An 18,173-nucleotide genomic window follows, 5' to 3' on the forward strand; every position below is an offset into this window, starting at 1 on the left:
CAGAATACAATACAATGTAGCTTCCATTTATTCCTGACATTGTGCTGGGTACCCTTCTTCCATATTCACCGAAGAAAGGGACACATCAAGAATGGACACAAAGACATGATGTGAATGAATGGGCGACTGCTGGAGAGGAAAGATAAGACAAGGAGTGATGGATAGGGTAAAACTTTTCCTATGGCAAGTCCGAGTTCTCCCGAGAAAAGTTGTGGATGACATCCCAAAATAGTTTGGTAGCAAAGACTTTTGGAAGGAAGATTATTCTAAACAGTACTGAAAGCCACTGGCATCATAGGTACTCTCCGGATTGATGTCAGTGACTGGTAATTACTTCATCTAGTCAGAACCAGAACAAACACACTGTAATCTAGTTGACCAGAATACATAGAGATGTCTGTGGTGTGTGCATTAGTTGCACATCCAATGGACGCCCACTGTCGGGTTTTTTTCCTTTAAACAATATCTTGGATGTAAAATGACCCCAGTTTTGGCAACCCTGTTTGTGTACAGGAACTAAACATACAATGCATGTCCACCCAATGACATGCAATGGACATATGTGGGCCATAAAATGGATGTCCAATACAATCAAAGGGGATTTTGCATGGCCAGCGCTATAGCCACCTGTTTACATTTTCACTGCCCGAGGAAAACCCATTTCCGGTTTAAAAGTCTGGCACAGATCGGTTTACCTGGATGCGGCCTGCTGAACATACGGACAAAGGGCCAGCAAAAGAGTTGCAATCAAAACGTTTCATATGACTTGATGTTGCATCAATTGCCTTGAAACCAATTTGCGCGAGGGAAGGCCGAAATTGCTTGTACGAAATTGGCTTTCTGTGTGTATGTAGGCTTTGTAGTTTCTCCAACAATATAGCTTTTGGGTTCCTTTTTTTATGTATCGTTGAAAACAGGAACTTGTCAAGAAGGATGAAAGGCATGATGAGAATGAATGGGAGGCTGCTGGGGAGGAGAGATAAGACCAGGAGTGACGGGTACCTGGGCTCCTGGGATCCCCTTCTCAGGTTATCTATGGTACCACATGTGCGTTCAACTTCAAGAAAGGAGCAGGGAAAGGAGTTATTGACCATAAGTTATGGAGCAACGGTCGACGTTGCAACCCAATTTTTCTCTCTTTTCTGTAATGAAATAACACACAATAGCAGGCTAATCTCCCTTTCATTTGCCTTAACAATGAATAGTTTGGGAATTTGCAATAACCGTATAGAAGAATGTTTTTGAAGAATGTCGTTTTTCACCCGACTGTTCCGTAAATGTTAAAACACGACGGTCTTTCCTCAATTTAAAACTTTTATTTTACTACAGACAGCGGTGTCAGCGGTCACCTGACCTTGGGGGGGTCTTGCGAACAAAGTTTCAAGTTCATACATGTAATCCTATCGGTAAAGAAACGTGCTACTGTTTAGCTCTGACGGACGACGGACGACCACGATGACGGACGGCGGACACTGCGGTATCATATAGACTCCCCTACGGTGGGCTAAAAGCTCACACCGTCAAAGCCCAAACTGTTCTCATTTAAAGAAACCTTTGCACAAGTATCCTGAAAGCAACTCGCCCGAGTAAGACACTTCTATTATCTATATTTTGTTCTTATTTCACTCTCAGTGCAACTTTCTCAGGTATGAGCCTGGCAAATAACAAGGACAATGAAATACCTGATATCGACACGCCTCTTCATCGCATACCATCCCACAGTTGCTCAGAAGTCATTTCTCATGATTTATTTAGTTCTTCTCAGTTCTTAAGATTCAATATTCTTGACATGGGAGAATAGCTATATTAAGCACACCCAGCCGAGCAACGGAACCCAGCCCTGACTACCAATGAGTTTGCTGACCAGATGAAGAGCTTTCATTGGGCGACACCAAACATTACACTCAAAGGTTGATCAGGTGATAAATTTGATCAAGTGATCACATTAATCATGTGACCAAGTTGATCAAGTTTACTAACTGATTAAGTTGATCGGGTGATCAAATTGATTGTGTGATCAAGTTATTGTGTGATCAAGTGGATCGTGTTTATACCAAGTTGATGTGGGTGATCAAGAGGATCGTGATCTAGCTGATTGCGTGACCAAGTTGATTGGGGGATCCAGTTGATTTGGCGATCAAGTTGATCAGGTGATATAGTTGATCCAATTGATCTAGTGATCAAGTTGACTGGGTGATCAAGTTGAGCGGGTGATCAACTTGACTCGGTGATTGAGTTCATCAAGATCAAGTTTATTGGGTGATTTGGGACAGCTTATATGTGCTGCAAATTTGACTCACATCATTGATATTTTTTACATGGCTTTATAAGACTGGCAATGATACTGGGCCTGGGTTACTTTAGACATATCAGTTCTTGTGTTTATGGTACTGTATCTGATCAACATCAAGTTCTTCAATATAGTCTAGACAGCAAAGTGTCGCAATATCACGGACACTAAGGGGAGGAACGGAACCTGGCCCTAATTACCACTGCATTTCCAGGCTGGTGAAAGTGTTTCAGGTTGTTTAATTGGGCGACGCAGGACATGGGCGCACTCACAATGAATCTAAGCAAGTAATGGAAGTGATATCCCGACAGCTTGAGTCGCCAATTCAACCATACTCACGCCATTCATAACCTCTGAAACAGCTTTATTGGACTTGCGATGACACGGAAAAGAGATTAAACCTGTGTCAAGAGATCAGAAGCAGACAGCCATGATGAGAAGTCTACGAGTTGAGACTTCAAAGCGATGACTTACTGGTTAAATTCTCTGCTCCTCATAAAGAGGATATGGGTAAGAGTTCTCAAAGTGCGTTGTTATTTTAGAGGTAAAGGAATGAGCTTTATAGCTGCCTTTGAGGCTCTTGGATGTGACACTTCAGTTGTGATGATGTATCTTGGCCTGGTTTAAAAGGTAACTTAACCTTCCAGCAGAGACATATCAATTTCAAAGAGTCTGGGACAAATAAGAACAAATTGTTACACTTTATTGCCCAGAGCTACAATCACACCAAGGGAGTGTCTACCGCAAAAACGCACAAGCACCGGCAGAAACATGCCGGAAGTGCAATATTACAGTAGTTAAGCACCAATAAATGTTGATATATTAATCACCGGTATGTGATCAGAGGCGGAAATCAATGAATCTGCCCGCAGCGTAGCTAAGGTAAACCATACACTTGAGTCATGGCCACAACATATCTACTCGATGACATGTAATTGATTCTACCACGGTCTGATGGCAGTTGAGGATCAGATTTCTTCATAAAGATAGTTCCTTGACATGAAATGTACATTACCGTTTAACAAGGGAATACGCCCATTTCTGTTGAAGCCTTTATAGGAAAATACTGCCACTCTTGCTATTCTACTTGATGTCATGAGATTCTCTCGCAAGCATTGTCACAGGCTCCAAAGATTATCAGTTTTTTCAATAGGTTATTGCAAAAGCTTAGGCCCCCTTCAGTGGACAGAGGATCAACAATAGAGGTTAAGCCAAGCTACAGTCAAGCGAATCAAATGAACCTCCACCGAGGGAAGATTCAAGAGGAGAATGGGGTAGGCTGAGGTACCAAAGAAACTACCTGTAGTCCTGGCCTGCTGCATTCCGCCAGCCTTGTAAACCAACATACAGCCCTCTTTTTCTGCCACTGCAAATCAAGAAATGGCTCCACCATGATCAAACTGATCAATACATTTTGTGAAATGAATTGACATTTGTAACCTAATTATCAAGCAATGGCATCGATTTATAGTACAGTACAGGCCAATTTTCAATGTCATATTGACCAGGTGGAATCATTTTTTTCAACGATGACAGAATGTGTTTTAACAAGAAAAACAATCATGGACTAAATTTATTGAGATTGTGATAAGCTCATATATACTGATTATAAGAAAATATCTCTATATTGACAATTTGGTCCATGCCACCAGAACTGCATAGTCATGATTGTAAAAATGGCCGAACCAGATGTGTAATTATCAAACTTAAAAAACTGACAAAAAATAAAGAGTTCACAAGATCAAAGGAATTGCTTACAGTGTTTTAACTTAAAGGAACATGTCATTCAGGTGTCATCACAAGTTTTATTAAGTCAAGTAAGATTTCATCTTTTGAGAATTTCTTCTTTCACAATTCATCCACCGACAGACGACGATGGGCGACGGACACAGCATTGTTGTATAGACTCCCCTATGGTGAGCAAAAGAGGGATGAACTTTGACCTTTAAACCAAAAGCTCAAAACGTCTGCAAATCATTGAGGCGGTTGAGGTCAGGATACCACTGCAGAAGATCAGGACCACAACCTCAATTTCAAAACATCCCCTTCAAATTACACAAATCTGATGAGCCAGCAGTGGTGACATCTCACATAGAACGAAGAGTTCCAGCATGTCCAACTACACCATATTTTATCACTAGTTGAACAATGTTGTAATCAGGAATAGATTGAGGGACTTCATGCCATATTGCATGGTTACAGGTTGAGATGCAAGAAAATATGTCAAATTTACATTTTTCAATAAGCAACAGAGCTTCTACTTCTAATCTCATCCAATTTTTTATATCACCTATTTGTGACCCGCTCTACCAAAACTAGGCGCTTGTCGCATCTGAACTTGACAGGTTGATACGGACTTGTTGTTCATTTCCCTATTGTAGACCTTTTGTGAAATGTGACCAAATCAGTTAGTAATAGATTTCACAAAAGGTCTACAAATGGGAAATGAACAACAAGTCTGTATCAACCTGTCGAGTTCAGATGCGACAAGCGCCTAGTTTTGGTAGAGCGAGTCACATTTTATCCCACTCTTTAATGCTAACAAAAGCACTATGTGAGCGCTATTAGGCTGATGAGGCATTGTTCCAATGTTGTAGAAATGTGACTCAATCTACCAAAACTAGGCGCTTGTCGCATCTGAACTTGACAGGTTGATACGGACTTGTTGTTCATTTCCCTATTGTTGACCTTTTGTGAAATCTATTACAAACTGATTTTGTCACATTCAACAAAAGGTCTACAATAGGGAAATGAACAACAAGTCCGTATCAACCTTTCAAGTTCAGATGCGACAAGCGCCTAGTTTTGGTAGAGCGGGTCACAAATACCTACCAGATGACAATTTCAGACAACAAACAGCATCAAACTTGCCAGGATTGTATCCTCACTCAAACATTATAACACCTCATGACAAAAGCATCGCCAAGAAATCAAACCGTCATTTCCTCCTAATAAATGACCAAATAAAAAATGCATGCCTCAGGCAGGGCATCATTAGTTTTGAATTCTGCAGATATAGCTGGTAAAGAGGAGCACGTTTCAGCTGCAGCAATGCATGTGTTTGGCCAAGATAATGAGGTTGAAAGAAAGGAGGTTTGTGTCTGATATTCACGCTTGTTTTCTGGGTGATGTGGTGAGAAGTCCAATCAGAAGACCAGCTGTTCCCGTGTAATGATCATCATGAAGAAAAGTAGCATTTTTTGTAGATCAATGGAAAGGTACAGTCCACATCACAACTGACATCCCTTAAATCATGTCAGCGGGGTCAGTGGTGAGCCCCACTGACGAGCTAGCGTGTGTGTGGGTTGCGCGTAATAAACATGCAAACTTCGCGAAACATTGAGCGATAAGTGTGCCAGTGATGCACAACTCGAACATACATTGCGCATCACTGACGTGAAGCAGAAGGGATGTCAATTGTGATTTGGACTGTACATTTTTTGAGTGCAGTATTGACACAGAAGCACCAACGAAACAGACAGCCAACTGTGACAGATGGTGCATTGCATTCTAGCTGAAGTTTAGATTTTTCACCAACACTTCTCGCCGACCAGCAATAGCCCAGTGTGAGACTGTCAGTTGCATTACATGTAGCATTTGCATTAGCACCGCAACACCCAGGATATAACGATACCGGTAATTAAGCTGTCATTTGAAGGTGTCTATGAATAATTGCGGCCAGCGTAAGCCATTTCTGTCCACTCCTTTCACCGAACCAATTGGTTTCCCACTGACCATGTTTGATGATAATTCAGTAACACCAAGGGTCCCTAGAAATTGCTTTTCAGAGAATAAGATATATCCAAGACGAGTAAAATTAGCTCTTGTAGTGCCCAATGGCCCTCTCAAATACCATAAGAGATAGGTATAAGATGTCACACGACCTGTTGAAGCTCCTTACATCAACATCAGGGTTTCCCAATTATAAGCAGTTTGTTGGGGGTACAAGCTGAACCATCTGAAAACTGCTCTGCTGCTCTTGAGGGGGGGATGCCAAATTGCTCAGCACCCCTGCAGCTTGATACCAAACAGAAATTATCTTCAATTTTTTTACCAACACACACACACACACAGCAGAGAAGAGTGGCATTTTACTTTAAAATGTCTATTCTTCTTCCGTTTCCTTCGAATTTTTCTGAAGGTGTTCCACACTTTTCCAATATAGCTTTTAACTCAGATAGTAGAAAAACGTATTATTCTGTACCAACCCACTCCCCCTGATCACATATTACGAAAATACCATCTAAAGGTGTGGATTTTTATTCTGAGCAATAACCTTACCTGTCAAATCCTTTCACCGTACCAGTTTGTTAATGACTGTATTTACCATTCGCTATATCAAGGGTGGACAGGAATTGGTTGTCTGAACCTTGGGGTTACTTAGCAATAATGAGAGTTGTCAGGGGGCAGATATTCTCAGGTGTCTAATTTAACAATTACTTGGAGGGGAAAGCACCAAATAATTCTTCCATCTGTCGGTTTGCCACACTATCACAGGGTACAAGGGATTTACACGGACATGGTAGTTTGGAAACAGCTGTTCGAAATTCAGCAACGATTAGTTTTTTTAACATGGATCTTGTATGGCGTTTTCAAGGGTAAAAGTGCATGTCCTATCAGGCTGATGCAAAAATTACAGGTCGATTTTTTCAAAATTTGGGTTTTTTTTAAATTTAATTTTTGGAGCCAAGAGGATTTTTACATTTCAGGAACCACAGTTACAAAATAAATTTTTGCCCAAAGATATCGGCCCAGTTAGTTAAAGCCTCCAGATGGCACAATAAACAGTTTTCAAATTGCCCGATTAAGAGCGACTGATTAAATGCCGTTAAAAATTTGAAATTAGTAATGGATTTTGAAAATTTTTAATTGTGTAAATACACAATGAACATAAAGGGCAGCATAGCCGTCGTGAAGACAGATACTAATACTATAAATACAAAGTTCCAGCAAAATATCACACATGGTATTAACTTCACTTCAGCATTGTGTACATCTGCCATATCTATCACAAAAGGAATTTCAACCATAAACTTAGTGGTGTACATTTGAAATGAGGCTCTGGGTGACAAAAAACTGGATGTCACTGAGATTTGGGTGTTTTGGAATTGTCCATAGGACAGTCATTTCTATCTGGTACCAATACAACGGAACAGACAGCCCATTAATAAAAGCTGAGAAAGTGCCAGTATGAACACTTAGCCAAATAACACAGCCGCTTACTGCTTCATTTTGATACACCCCGGGGACATTCATTTGGGAACCATTGCTCAATCATCGTGTCGCCATTAACAAACTTGGCTATCAGTATCACTCAGGGAAAATCTAATGGAGTTGGATTATCGAGCTGGAATGAAATAATAGCATGCGATTCCAGGCCGGAGCATAAGTGAGAGACACAACAAAACGGTTCGCCATATTCCGAATTTTTATATCGCAATATATATTTAATAAAGCAATATTTAGGCCGGGGAAACCAGACACCATTTAATAGCATTCGAGGCTAATCATATCATTTTTTGTCAGAAGTCTTCCAGAGCCATTTGTTATGAGAGAAACTGTCACTGGTACAGTCAATTGACAAGAGACATCTAAAAGCAGATATCCATCACCAGGACTGACCTAAATCATCCGGAGGAAATCAGGGGTTAATGTTCGCTTCTCCGGCCCTGCACACTAACTCCTGAGACTTTTGTACTCATCGGGTGAAGTTCCAGCGCAGTGAAATCAACTCCTTATTCTTGTTTTCTTGAAAGCTTTTCTCCCAAAATGTCTTGCTGAAAAAGAACAACCCTTTTTCCAACAAAAGTGGTAAGACAAGAGCATGTGACTTCATCCAGCTTGGGGAGGTGGTGCACGGGTGTTTCATCAGAACTTTAGCGATTGGGCAAATGCTAAAACAATTGCCAATCTCGCGATGGTTGAACAGCAACAAATACCTCGCTATAACAAGCCCATTGGGATCTGAGCAGAATCGTTATAACAAGGTCGCACTGTACAACCAATCAAGATGTCAATTGGCAGGGAAATCCTAAGGGATTATGTTACCACCAATAACATCTGGCAATATTGCTTTGCAAAGAGAAGTCCGATGTTGTCCATCAAGGAAGACATGGCTTCGCATGTTGAACTGAAAGCCATCACTCCGGTCGAGGATGGGGGACGAGGATTTCTGCCAACATGACCACCTGATAATGGAGTCCAGTAAAACAGACTCATTACATGGATTGATAGTACCCATTGCCTCAATACTACCAAAACACAATCATGGCCTTAAATAGGAACTTTTACATTTTTACACAAGTTGGGTGTGGGATGAAAGCTTTTATAACCGGTGTTCATCATTTTGCAAGAAGGGTTAAAGATAAAGGAAGCTGGGTTCAAAGTATGGAGAAATTCTTCTATACTTTCACCAAGTACAGAATACTGGCTCTATCCCTCAAGCAATCCCCACAATTTCGACACCATGATGTACAAATTCCAAAGCACAGAGGCATTCAAGGCAAATACCTTCATGCTTCCCCTTCAACCTTGGTAACCTTCAATTATTTCCTTTACAAAGGGAACTTTTTGCCAATTAGTTTCAACTTGCAGAATCTCCTTCTCATCAGTTCCAAAATAAAGTGCCACTTTTTATAGGCTACTGTCCCCACCTATAACAAACCATGAGCCCTACGAGTTCTACCATATCACTTCCCGTTCCACCAGAGGCTTTTTTGCCAATACAAAGCCCCTAGTGTAGATAATCCACAGGAGAGTCATTCAACCAGGCATTCGATAACTGATAATAACCTCAACCTGATGGATGGTTTTCGGCAAAAAAAACTTCCCACAGCAGATCTGTTCTGGTCTAGCTATAAACCACTCAGAAAATGAAGCTTTTTGGTAGTACCACTAGGATAACATGATAATGTCATAGCAGAGTTCAATTTTTCCCCTGCATAGAGCAGAATATCAACATATTATTTGACATATGTTCTTGATAGTAGTAACAAGAGATGCAATGCAAAATCCCAAAGCTCGACAATGCAAGAGCAACATTTACCCTGCAACATGTCAAAAAGGCAATGTGACATTTTGGACCTTGCATTCTAATTTTAAGGAAAGAAGATTAAATTGAGAATCATATTTGATCAATGCTTACAATTTATAAAGGGATTCAAATGAAGAATAAAGCGCAGCACACAATTGTAATTTAAGAATACTGAGATGTGCCAACATACTGATCTCCAACCCATAGAGAGAGTTCTGAAGCAATAATGAATTTCCTTTTTTTTGTTCAATCCAACAGATGAACCCAAAACATGAAGTTCAAGTTGTAGTTTACATTCTTTTAAATGAACAATGGCTACAAATTCCTGGAGCCCTCTTCGACTACGTAGGTTTACGATGTTTGGCACTGAACGGTTGGGGTAAAGGATGTCAATCTACGTTGCTGGGCACCCAAAGTGTTAGAAAACTGCACTTTCTCAGCAGAAGTTGACAATGAAAATGACAAGTATGTCACTACAGTTTTAAAAGGGTCAAACTTCTCTCTGGGTGAACTCATGTGTGCTTTATTTTACGGAGAAACAGAAAGGTTGGATGAAAGAAAAGTAAGAAATGTCAGAGAATGCTATAAATCTCATGAAATGCTATAAATCTCAGAAAGATCAATCTCATGAAATGCTATAAATCGCAAAGAGAGAAATGACTAAAATGTCCCCTAGTAAATCACTATTAAAAGAAGTTCTTTCAGAGAATATAAGTAGGTGCTCAGGGTAGGCGCTACAACCCGAGGAAAAAAAGGAGTATGAATGGTAAATATGAGAGAAGTACTTGCCTAGATGGTGATTAACTTGTGCTGGAGCAAGAGACACTTAATCATTATTTGCAACCACAACTCTATAAATTGCCAATTAACCATTTAATAAGGAAATACTAACAATTTCATTTTGAGAAAATATAAGTTCATCTCGGTGGCTTTGCTCTGTCATAGAATTAAAATATGTGCCTGGCCTGAGCAATTTCGATAAAAATTGACTCATAAATACCTTTACCAGTTGTAATATTTTTCTGTTAAATTTTCACAAAAAACCCGTTATTGGTTGAGTAAATCCAATTTAAAGATTATACAAAACTATGTTGACATGGATGCCACGTTCAATCCAGTCACTTCAGTTGATTTTCTCATTTTATCCATTTCTATCCCGAGAATCTTTGAAAGAAGAAAACTGGAGAATGGTTTAGAAACTTTATGACTGCATTGCTTGGATGAATCATTGAAATGGAAAAAAGTATGCATCGGAACTTTACAACTATAGCATCGATGAGAGCACAAATTCTATAGATGGATTTTCTATATTCGCAAATTATCATTACCGTAACGTAACGCATTCACTTACCTCACTCGACAACCATGAAACTAACCCAATAATCGTTTTTTCCTATCACGCAAGACAGGAAAAATCGATACTGAATACAGTGCAGCACAAATTAACACTGCAAAAAACTTACAGTATAGCGGAGCCCCCCTTGGCGGATACCCTCTCTATCAAGAGCACCCTCTCTATAAAGGGCACCCTCTCTATTAAGGACACCCTACTTATTTTAAAAGGACACTAGTTTTTCAATTTGACCTCTGTAATCTGGACACCTCTCTTTTAAGAACAGCGCATGTCAGTCAGGATAGTGTCCTTAAAACAATGAAATTATGAAGGGCAGTCAAGGCAAAAATCTACCTGATCATATGCCCCCCCCCCCCCCGAGGTCTAAAAATGTCAACTTACTATGAATCTCTCTTACGCTATTTGTTGAGCTGAAAATTTCTTGACTTTTGTGCCAAGGCTGGTACACTGGGCGGAACTATGCCAGACCTGTTTACACAGACTGGATGGTAAACTACAAGCCCTGTTTACACTGACTAGATGGTAAACCACCAGCCCTGTTTACACAGACTGGATGGTAAACTACAAGCCCTGTTTACACTGACTAGATGGTAAGCTTACTACAAGCCCTGTTTACACTGACTGGATGGTAAACCATCAGCCCTGTTTACACTGACTGGATGGTAAACCATAAGCCCTCTTTACACCGACTAGATGGTTTATGCTTACTACAAGCCCTGTTTACACTGACTGGATGGTAAACCACCAGCCCTGTTTACACGGACTGGATGGTAAAATTCCGGTCCAGATTTACGGAACCGAAGATTGGACCAAACAGATGAAAGACTACCACAACAATTATCTATAATTCTACCGTGACCTAACAAAAACATGCACATATTACAAGATTATATTTCAAAGTTGGTACCGGACGACACTGAGAGTGTACGAGGATCAGGCATGCAAACAACATCATTCTGCAGCACAACACCCAATAAGATGAAATGGCCAGGGCCATTGTGCTCACCTCATGTGGAGGAAAGATGGATAAAGAGCATGGTATTGTGTCATGTAGTGTTAGGTTTGATGTAGGTCCAAGCAATTACAATTTCCCCAAAATGGCCAATTTACAGTACATTCGACCTCTGTGACCTTGAAAAGTAGGTCAAATCAAAGAAGACCCGGGTGACACATTGAATGGTTGTTAGAATTAGATGTACCTATGATATAAAATTGGTGCCAATCGGGCAAGTCATTACTAGGAATAATGGCATTTTGAAGAATTTAGGATTTGGCCCCCTCCCTGGAGGCCAAACGGCAAATCAGATTGCACCAAACTTCGGTACCTGAGATCACCTGACCAAGGGGTACATGTGTACTTAATTTGTGATCAATAGTCATTGCAGTTAAGAAACGTGCCATAGTTACGGCCTGACGGCGAATTTACGCCATTTGACCTCTGTGACCTTGACAAGAAGGTCAAATTAAAAACCTGTGTGACATATACTGTATGGTGGTTAGATGTACCCATGATATCAAATTGGTGGCAATCGGGCAAGAAGTTAAGGAATAATCACATTTTTAAGGTTTTTGGATTTTGCCCCCTGGTGGTCAAGTGGTGAATCATATTGGACCAAACTTCGGTCCCTGAGATCACCTGACTAAGGGGTAAATGTGTACCAAATTTGGTATCAATAGTCATTGCAGTTTAGAAACGTGCCATCGTTACATCCTAACGGCCAATTTACACCATTTGACCTCTGTGACCTTGAAAAGGAGGTCAAATCAAAAACCCGGAGGATATATGATGCACCTTTGCTAGAAGTACCTACCATATTTTTTTCAAAATTTCCCGACTACTATTAAGGGAGATATTGCATATTTTCACTTTTAACGTTTGGCCCCCTGGTGGCCAAACCATGAAACGAATCGGACCGAAACTTGGTCTCCAAGGTGTCATTACATAAGGGTACATGTGTACCAAGTTTCAACTCAATAGCTCTAACAGTTACGAAACGTGCCCTGCTAACGGACGACGGACGACGACGGACGACGACGACGACGACGACGACGACGACGACGACGACGACGACGACGACGACGGACGACGGACGCCACGGTATGGGATAAGCTCACCTCTGCTAAGAGGTGAGCTAAAAAGCGACAGTGGTAATGACCGATGGAAACATGTTCAAACCCTGAAGAAATACTGTACACTCGGAAATATTGGCCGCCAGTTTATTTCACCGTTTGGTGAAATTGCAAATTTTGCACACTTTAGCGTTTTGACAACTGGGTGCAAAGTTTATTTGAATTAGTTTCTTTTCGTTGTAATATATAAAATCTGTCAACGCAAAAAATACGAAGTAAAAGACACGTGAATATTTTGTAACTAAATAACGTTACTTCATCACCAAACAAAAATTGTAGACCACCTAGAGATCAAACGAGTGGTGGAAGTTATCAAAACGATGTCTATATACACCTCGAGTCTCTTAAATGTATCTGATCTGATAAAGTGAGCGATTTATTGTGGTTATTGCATTTTAAACAGAGTGGAAATTAACAGACTTAGGAAAGAAGACAGGACAGGACATGTTTGAAGTGAAAATTGCTGAATGAAAGTTCCGAGATTTCAAAAACCTTAAAATCTCCATGCGAACGTGTACATGTAGGTCATGCTGATTGTGTTTTTGCTTTCGTAGGACCTACCTGCGACTGAGATAACAACGATGGGCAGATCGACTGAAAAGATGCAAGCGGGAATACCGAATATTGTGCCCGGGTAATAATCTAATCTACTTGGTGCTATGGGGACTTTGAGACATTTCTAAGGAGGTTAGGGGAATGATTAAGTGCAGCTGAGCTCACAGCAACTGCTGTGAGTTCGGGCAGCACAAAAATTGGAGTGATTTATTACAAAACACTATATCACTGTTTGGATGATTTGGTGCTGCTGTGATCACAACAAGAGTGCTGAGAGTTAGAGCAGCATACTACAACTGCTGCAGGAATGATTTAGTGCGCACACTACAACTGCTGCAGGAATGATTAAGTGCAGCACACTACAACTGATGGGACGATTTATTACAGCACACTACAGCTGTTGCTAGGAATGATTTATTGCGCACACTACAACTGATGGGATGATTTATTAAACCACACTACAACTGCTGCTAGGAATGATTTAGTGCAGCACACTACAACTGATGGGATGATTTATTACAGCACACTACAACTGCTGCAGGAATGATTTAGTGCAGCACACTACAACTGATGGGACAATTTATTACAGCACACTACAACTGCTGCTAGGAATTATTTATTGCGCACACTACAACTGCTGCAGGAATGATTTAGTGACCACACTACAACTCCTGCTAGGAATGATTTAGTGCAGTACACTAATACACCTGATGGGATGATTTATTACAGCACACTACAGCTGCTGCTAGGAATGATTTATTACAGCACACTACAACTGCAGCTAGAAATGATTTAGTGCAGCACACTACAGCTGCTGCTAGGAATGATTTATTACAGCACACTACAACTGCAGCTAGGAATGATTTATTACAGCACACTACAACTGCTGCAGGAATGATTTAGTGCAGCACACTACAGCTGCTGCTAGGAATGATTTATTACAGCACACTACAACTGCAGCTAGGAATGATTTATTACAGCACATTACAACTGCTGCTAGGAATGATTTAGTGCAGCACACTACTGGTGCTGGGAATGATTTAGTGCAGCACACTACAATTTTGCAATAATAATGATTCAGGACAGCACACTTCAACTGATAAGATTGATTTAGTGCAGCACACTACCGCTGCTGGGAATGATTTAGTGCAGCACACTACAATTTTGCAATAATAATGATTCAGAACAGCACACTTCAACTGATAAGATTGATTTAGTGCAGCACACTACAGCTGCTGGGAATGATTTAGTGCAGCACACTACAATGCTGCAATAATAATGATTTTGGACAGCACACTACAGCTGATGGGATTGATCCTGAGCAGCACACTACAATGCTGCAATAATAATGATTTAGAGCAGCACTTCAACTGCAAGGAATAATTTAACACTTTAAGTTGCTGTGTGATCACAACTGCTGGGGTTAATTTTAATGCCTTTCAGGAATTTTCTTAATAAAGCCCACACATGCATTATGTCAGAAGGTAAAATTTAAAGCTGATTTGGTTTGCTGCATGCCACAATTTCTAGATAATGTGGGAGTATTAATATAGTTGAATAGTTGAAAATCTATTTTCTCCAGGACCAAAGAAGATCATTATAACAAACAGTATCAAATGATCTTCACAGGAGTTGATAATGAGTTTCTCAATTGTTTTGTTTTACACACGAAACAGTACTCCACACTTATCCGATATAACCTTTGCAACTACAAACTGCAAAATGTTGCTATAAGCGGGAAGTACATGTAGGAAGAACACTCCATCAGTTTGTGAAATGAAAAGTTATAAAGAGATATATTTCGAAGGAGAAAAATATCTTGTGCGAGATCTATTCAGTACTAAAGGCATTCTTTCATATAAGCATGATATATAACATAACAGATACATAAACATTATACAAACGAATGGTGTCACTATGACATACATATTGTCTGTCAAAATAATAAACTCTATTCCTCCTGCTAATTTGGTCTGTAACACCCACATGTGAAAAAATCTTGACTCCCAATATTCCTTAATCAGGTTTTTAGTATGAGAGCTGAAAACTTTTTAATGCCTTACTTATTCATTAGTGTTCTGGCTGATGAACTAATCTTATTGAATTTGTGTATTTCACCAGAAAAATCATGGTTTTACGGATGATGAAAGATGGAAGTTGGAGAAAAACACTCATTCGTTTCCTGAAAGTGGCTGACAAAAACGATGAAATCAAACTTCATCGGCCTATAAACTACAGGCGTGATCAAACAGATCAAAATTTGGCTGAGGAAGGCGTTTGACCAAACCAGCAGTGGAATGAGCACAAGTGGCCAACATCATCGCCCCAATACCTGTGTACACGATCCTCTCCGCCGACTCAACGTCCTCTGGAGACAGCTGATGGTCTTACTATCCAACCGAGAGAGATTCAGGTGGGATGTTGACGACAAGAGATTGAACGTTTCCGCCGAGTGCTTTCGGACACCATAGCTGACGTTACTGATCTTCCTCACTTCGAGGTATCTGGTACTCGGCAGTTCCAGTTGCATGGCTGGCATCGCTTTGACACTTTTTTTATATGTCCTCCACAATTCTTTAAGAATACACCGTTATGCTTTATCTTGACACGCAAGGCTGCTGGAACGCCAAGTCCCTATAACAAGCACTATATCCAAGAATGCCTGTTATATCGGTGCTGGCACCGTTTTGACAGTTTTTTTTATATATCCTCCTCGATTCTTCAAGAATACACCGTTATCCTTTATCTAGACATACAAGGCTGCAGGAACACTAAGTTCATTTAACCACTTCTATATCCAAGACTGCCTCTCATAAAGGTGGGGATTGGACTTTATATAGGGGTACAAGTTGTTATCCTTAGGAACCCTCCCACTTTTCTGATTATGGTTGGCTTTGTGTGTCCTTCAGTTTTGAAACATTGAAAAACAAAGGTGGTAATTTTGTGTCGTACATATATCCTGGTATCATATCCAATATTTGGTCCTCTCAATAATCTTCCAGGACTTGTTTATGTGACAATTGTGCTTGTCTCAGCTTTAGACAGTAAGTGACTGAGAACTGGCTTAACGGCATAAATAAATACAGCAAGACTATACTGATTCCTGGTTCAGGTTAAAAGCTATAAATATTGAATTATTGGATGATGGTTGACATTGAGCGTGGCGAGTCAATTCAACTCTTTTGACCTGATCACTGTCTGTTCAACATGTACATTTTGTCTTCAAATATGATCGAAGTATTTACAAGTGAGTATTTACCTCTCATTGTACGAGTGTAATATAAGCTAGGGCCAACAGACCTTATTGCACGAGTGTGATATCACATGTATCAGATGTGGTGTCGTTAGTGCACATTTACTACGCATTCGGCCCAAAAACTCTCAGTATGACTCAGTCAATGACGCACATCCTTGCCTTGCTCAGATCATTTTGCCAGCAGTCGTGGTTTTACCACAGAAGAGTTCAAAATCCAGCTGAACCACATAGAAAAATTTAAATCCTGTTTTTTGACTTGGCAGAATACAACATTTATCCTTTCCGAGACATCAAATCCATCTAATCTGTCCATTTCTTAATAACCCATCATCTCATTATGTCGTCTGTATCCATTATAGAGACGGACACTGATCCAAATCAAATTCCACATCAGTATCCAAAAATCGATGTAGCTTCAATGAGTTGGAATGCACTCTACAACAGTTGTAGTCTCGACTGCTTGAATAACCATCCCAGTACAAGAGGTAAATTTACACTGTTGAGAAAGTTTCTTGTGCACGCTACATCACTGAAGAATCCTTCCCAGGTGTAATCAAGCCTTGGAAAGTTGCAGTCAGCATCCCAGTAAAACAAAACCAGTGTAAAACTATAGAATCTATCAAATACTTCTTATCCTCCCAGGCTCATTAACTAAATAACTCGCTAACAGGCCTACAAAGTTCAGTTTTAAACCTGGAGGGTTGCATAGCAACAAGCATTCAAAAAGTTCCATTTTTTCCAGAAAAATTTGGAGTAACAAAGGCAGTTTATGCCAGAACTAGTCTATATAGTGAAAGGGTGTGGAATTGAAAAGGCTAACAACCAATATGCAATAGATCAATAAGTAATCAATACAACTGATAGGGTGCGTCTGGGAACTGATTGGTTATGGCAGGCCCGGTATTAAATGCCAGGGGAGGTTTGTTTCATCAAAAAATTGAGACCACAAGTGAAGGTTACAGAACATGCAACAGTAGTATTTACTGATTACGTCAGAATAATATATAACTGTATAATAACAACTGCCTGAGGTCTCACTTAACAAAAGTTATAATATCGTCCATTTATTTAATGATTTTAAGAACTTTGAGAAACAATTCATTCAAATTGCATCAAAGGTTATAAACAAGACTCATAATTACAGCAAATTACGTCCAGATTTTTAGATATTGAGTTAAGGGCTGAGCGTCAACGAGGACGTTAATAGAGCTCTATAAACAATAATGGGTGATTGTTATCTAAGTAGGAGGAAACCGGAGACCCCGGAGGAAACCGACACTGTCGAAGAGAGTCGCCCTCTCTATCACATGAGTGTACCGGGACCGACTGGGAATCGAACCCGGGACCCCAGAGGTGACAAGCGCTGATGTTACCACTGTACCACTCCGACAGCCCGGAGACCTCAGACATCTATCTTGTTACAAGTAAACTCAAACAAAGTTTCTCATTGCTTTAAATCTGTTAATTTGCCCGTGTCTCGGAACTGCTTTGATTGAATCAGACAAGGTAATATCACCAATCGATGGCACCTTGGTGACAGATGCGGAGAATCCCA

The 18,173-nt window shown here is 40.2% G+C and overlaps 1 protein-coding gene across 5 annotated transcripts in view; it reads right to left on the reverse strand.

Moving 5' to 3' along the window:
- The window catches only part of LOC135482702 (transient receptor potential cation channel subfamily M member 3-like), a 134,290-nt gene that overhangs the window by 107,869 nt on the left and 8,248 nt on the right, over positions 1-18,173 (reverse strand). For 2 of the 5 annotated variants that reach the window (XM_064762986.1, XM_064762983.1), the window contains exon 3: positions 13,369-13,401. The exons of the other annotated variants lie outside the window; for them this stretch is intronic. In XM_064762986.1, coding sequence (XP_064619056.1) covers positions 13,369-13,401 — 33 coding nt within the window. The remainder of the gene's footprint in view (positions 1-13,368; positions 13,402-18,173) is intronic. 5 annotated transcript variants of the gene reach the window in all.

Source organism: Lineus longissimus, chromosome 2, assembly GCF_910592395.1.
Source record: "Lineus longissimus chromosome 2, tnLinLong1.2, whole genome shotgun sequence".
NCBI classification, from domain to species: domain Eukaryota; kingdom Metazoa; phylum Nemertea; class Pilidiophora; order Heteronemertea; family Lineidae; genus Lineus; species Lineus longissimus.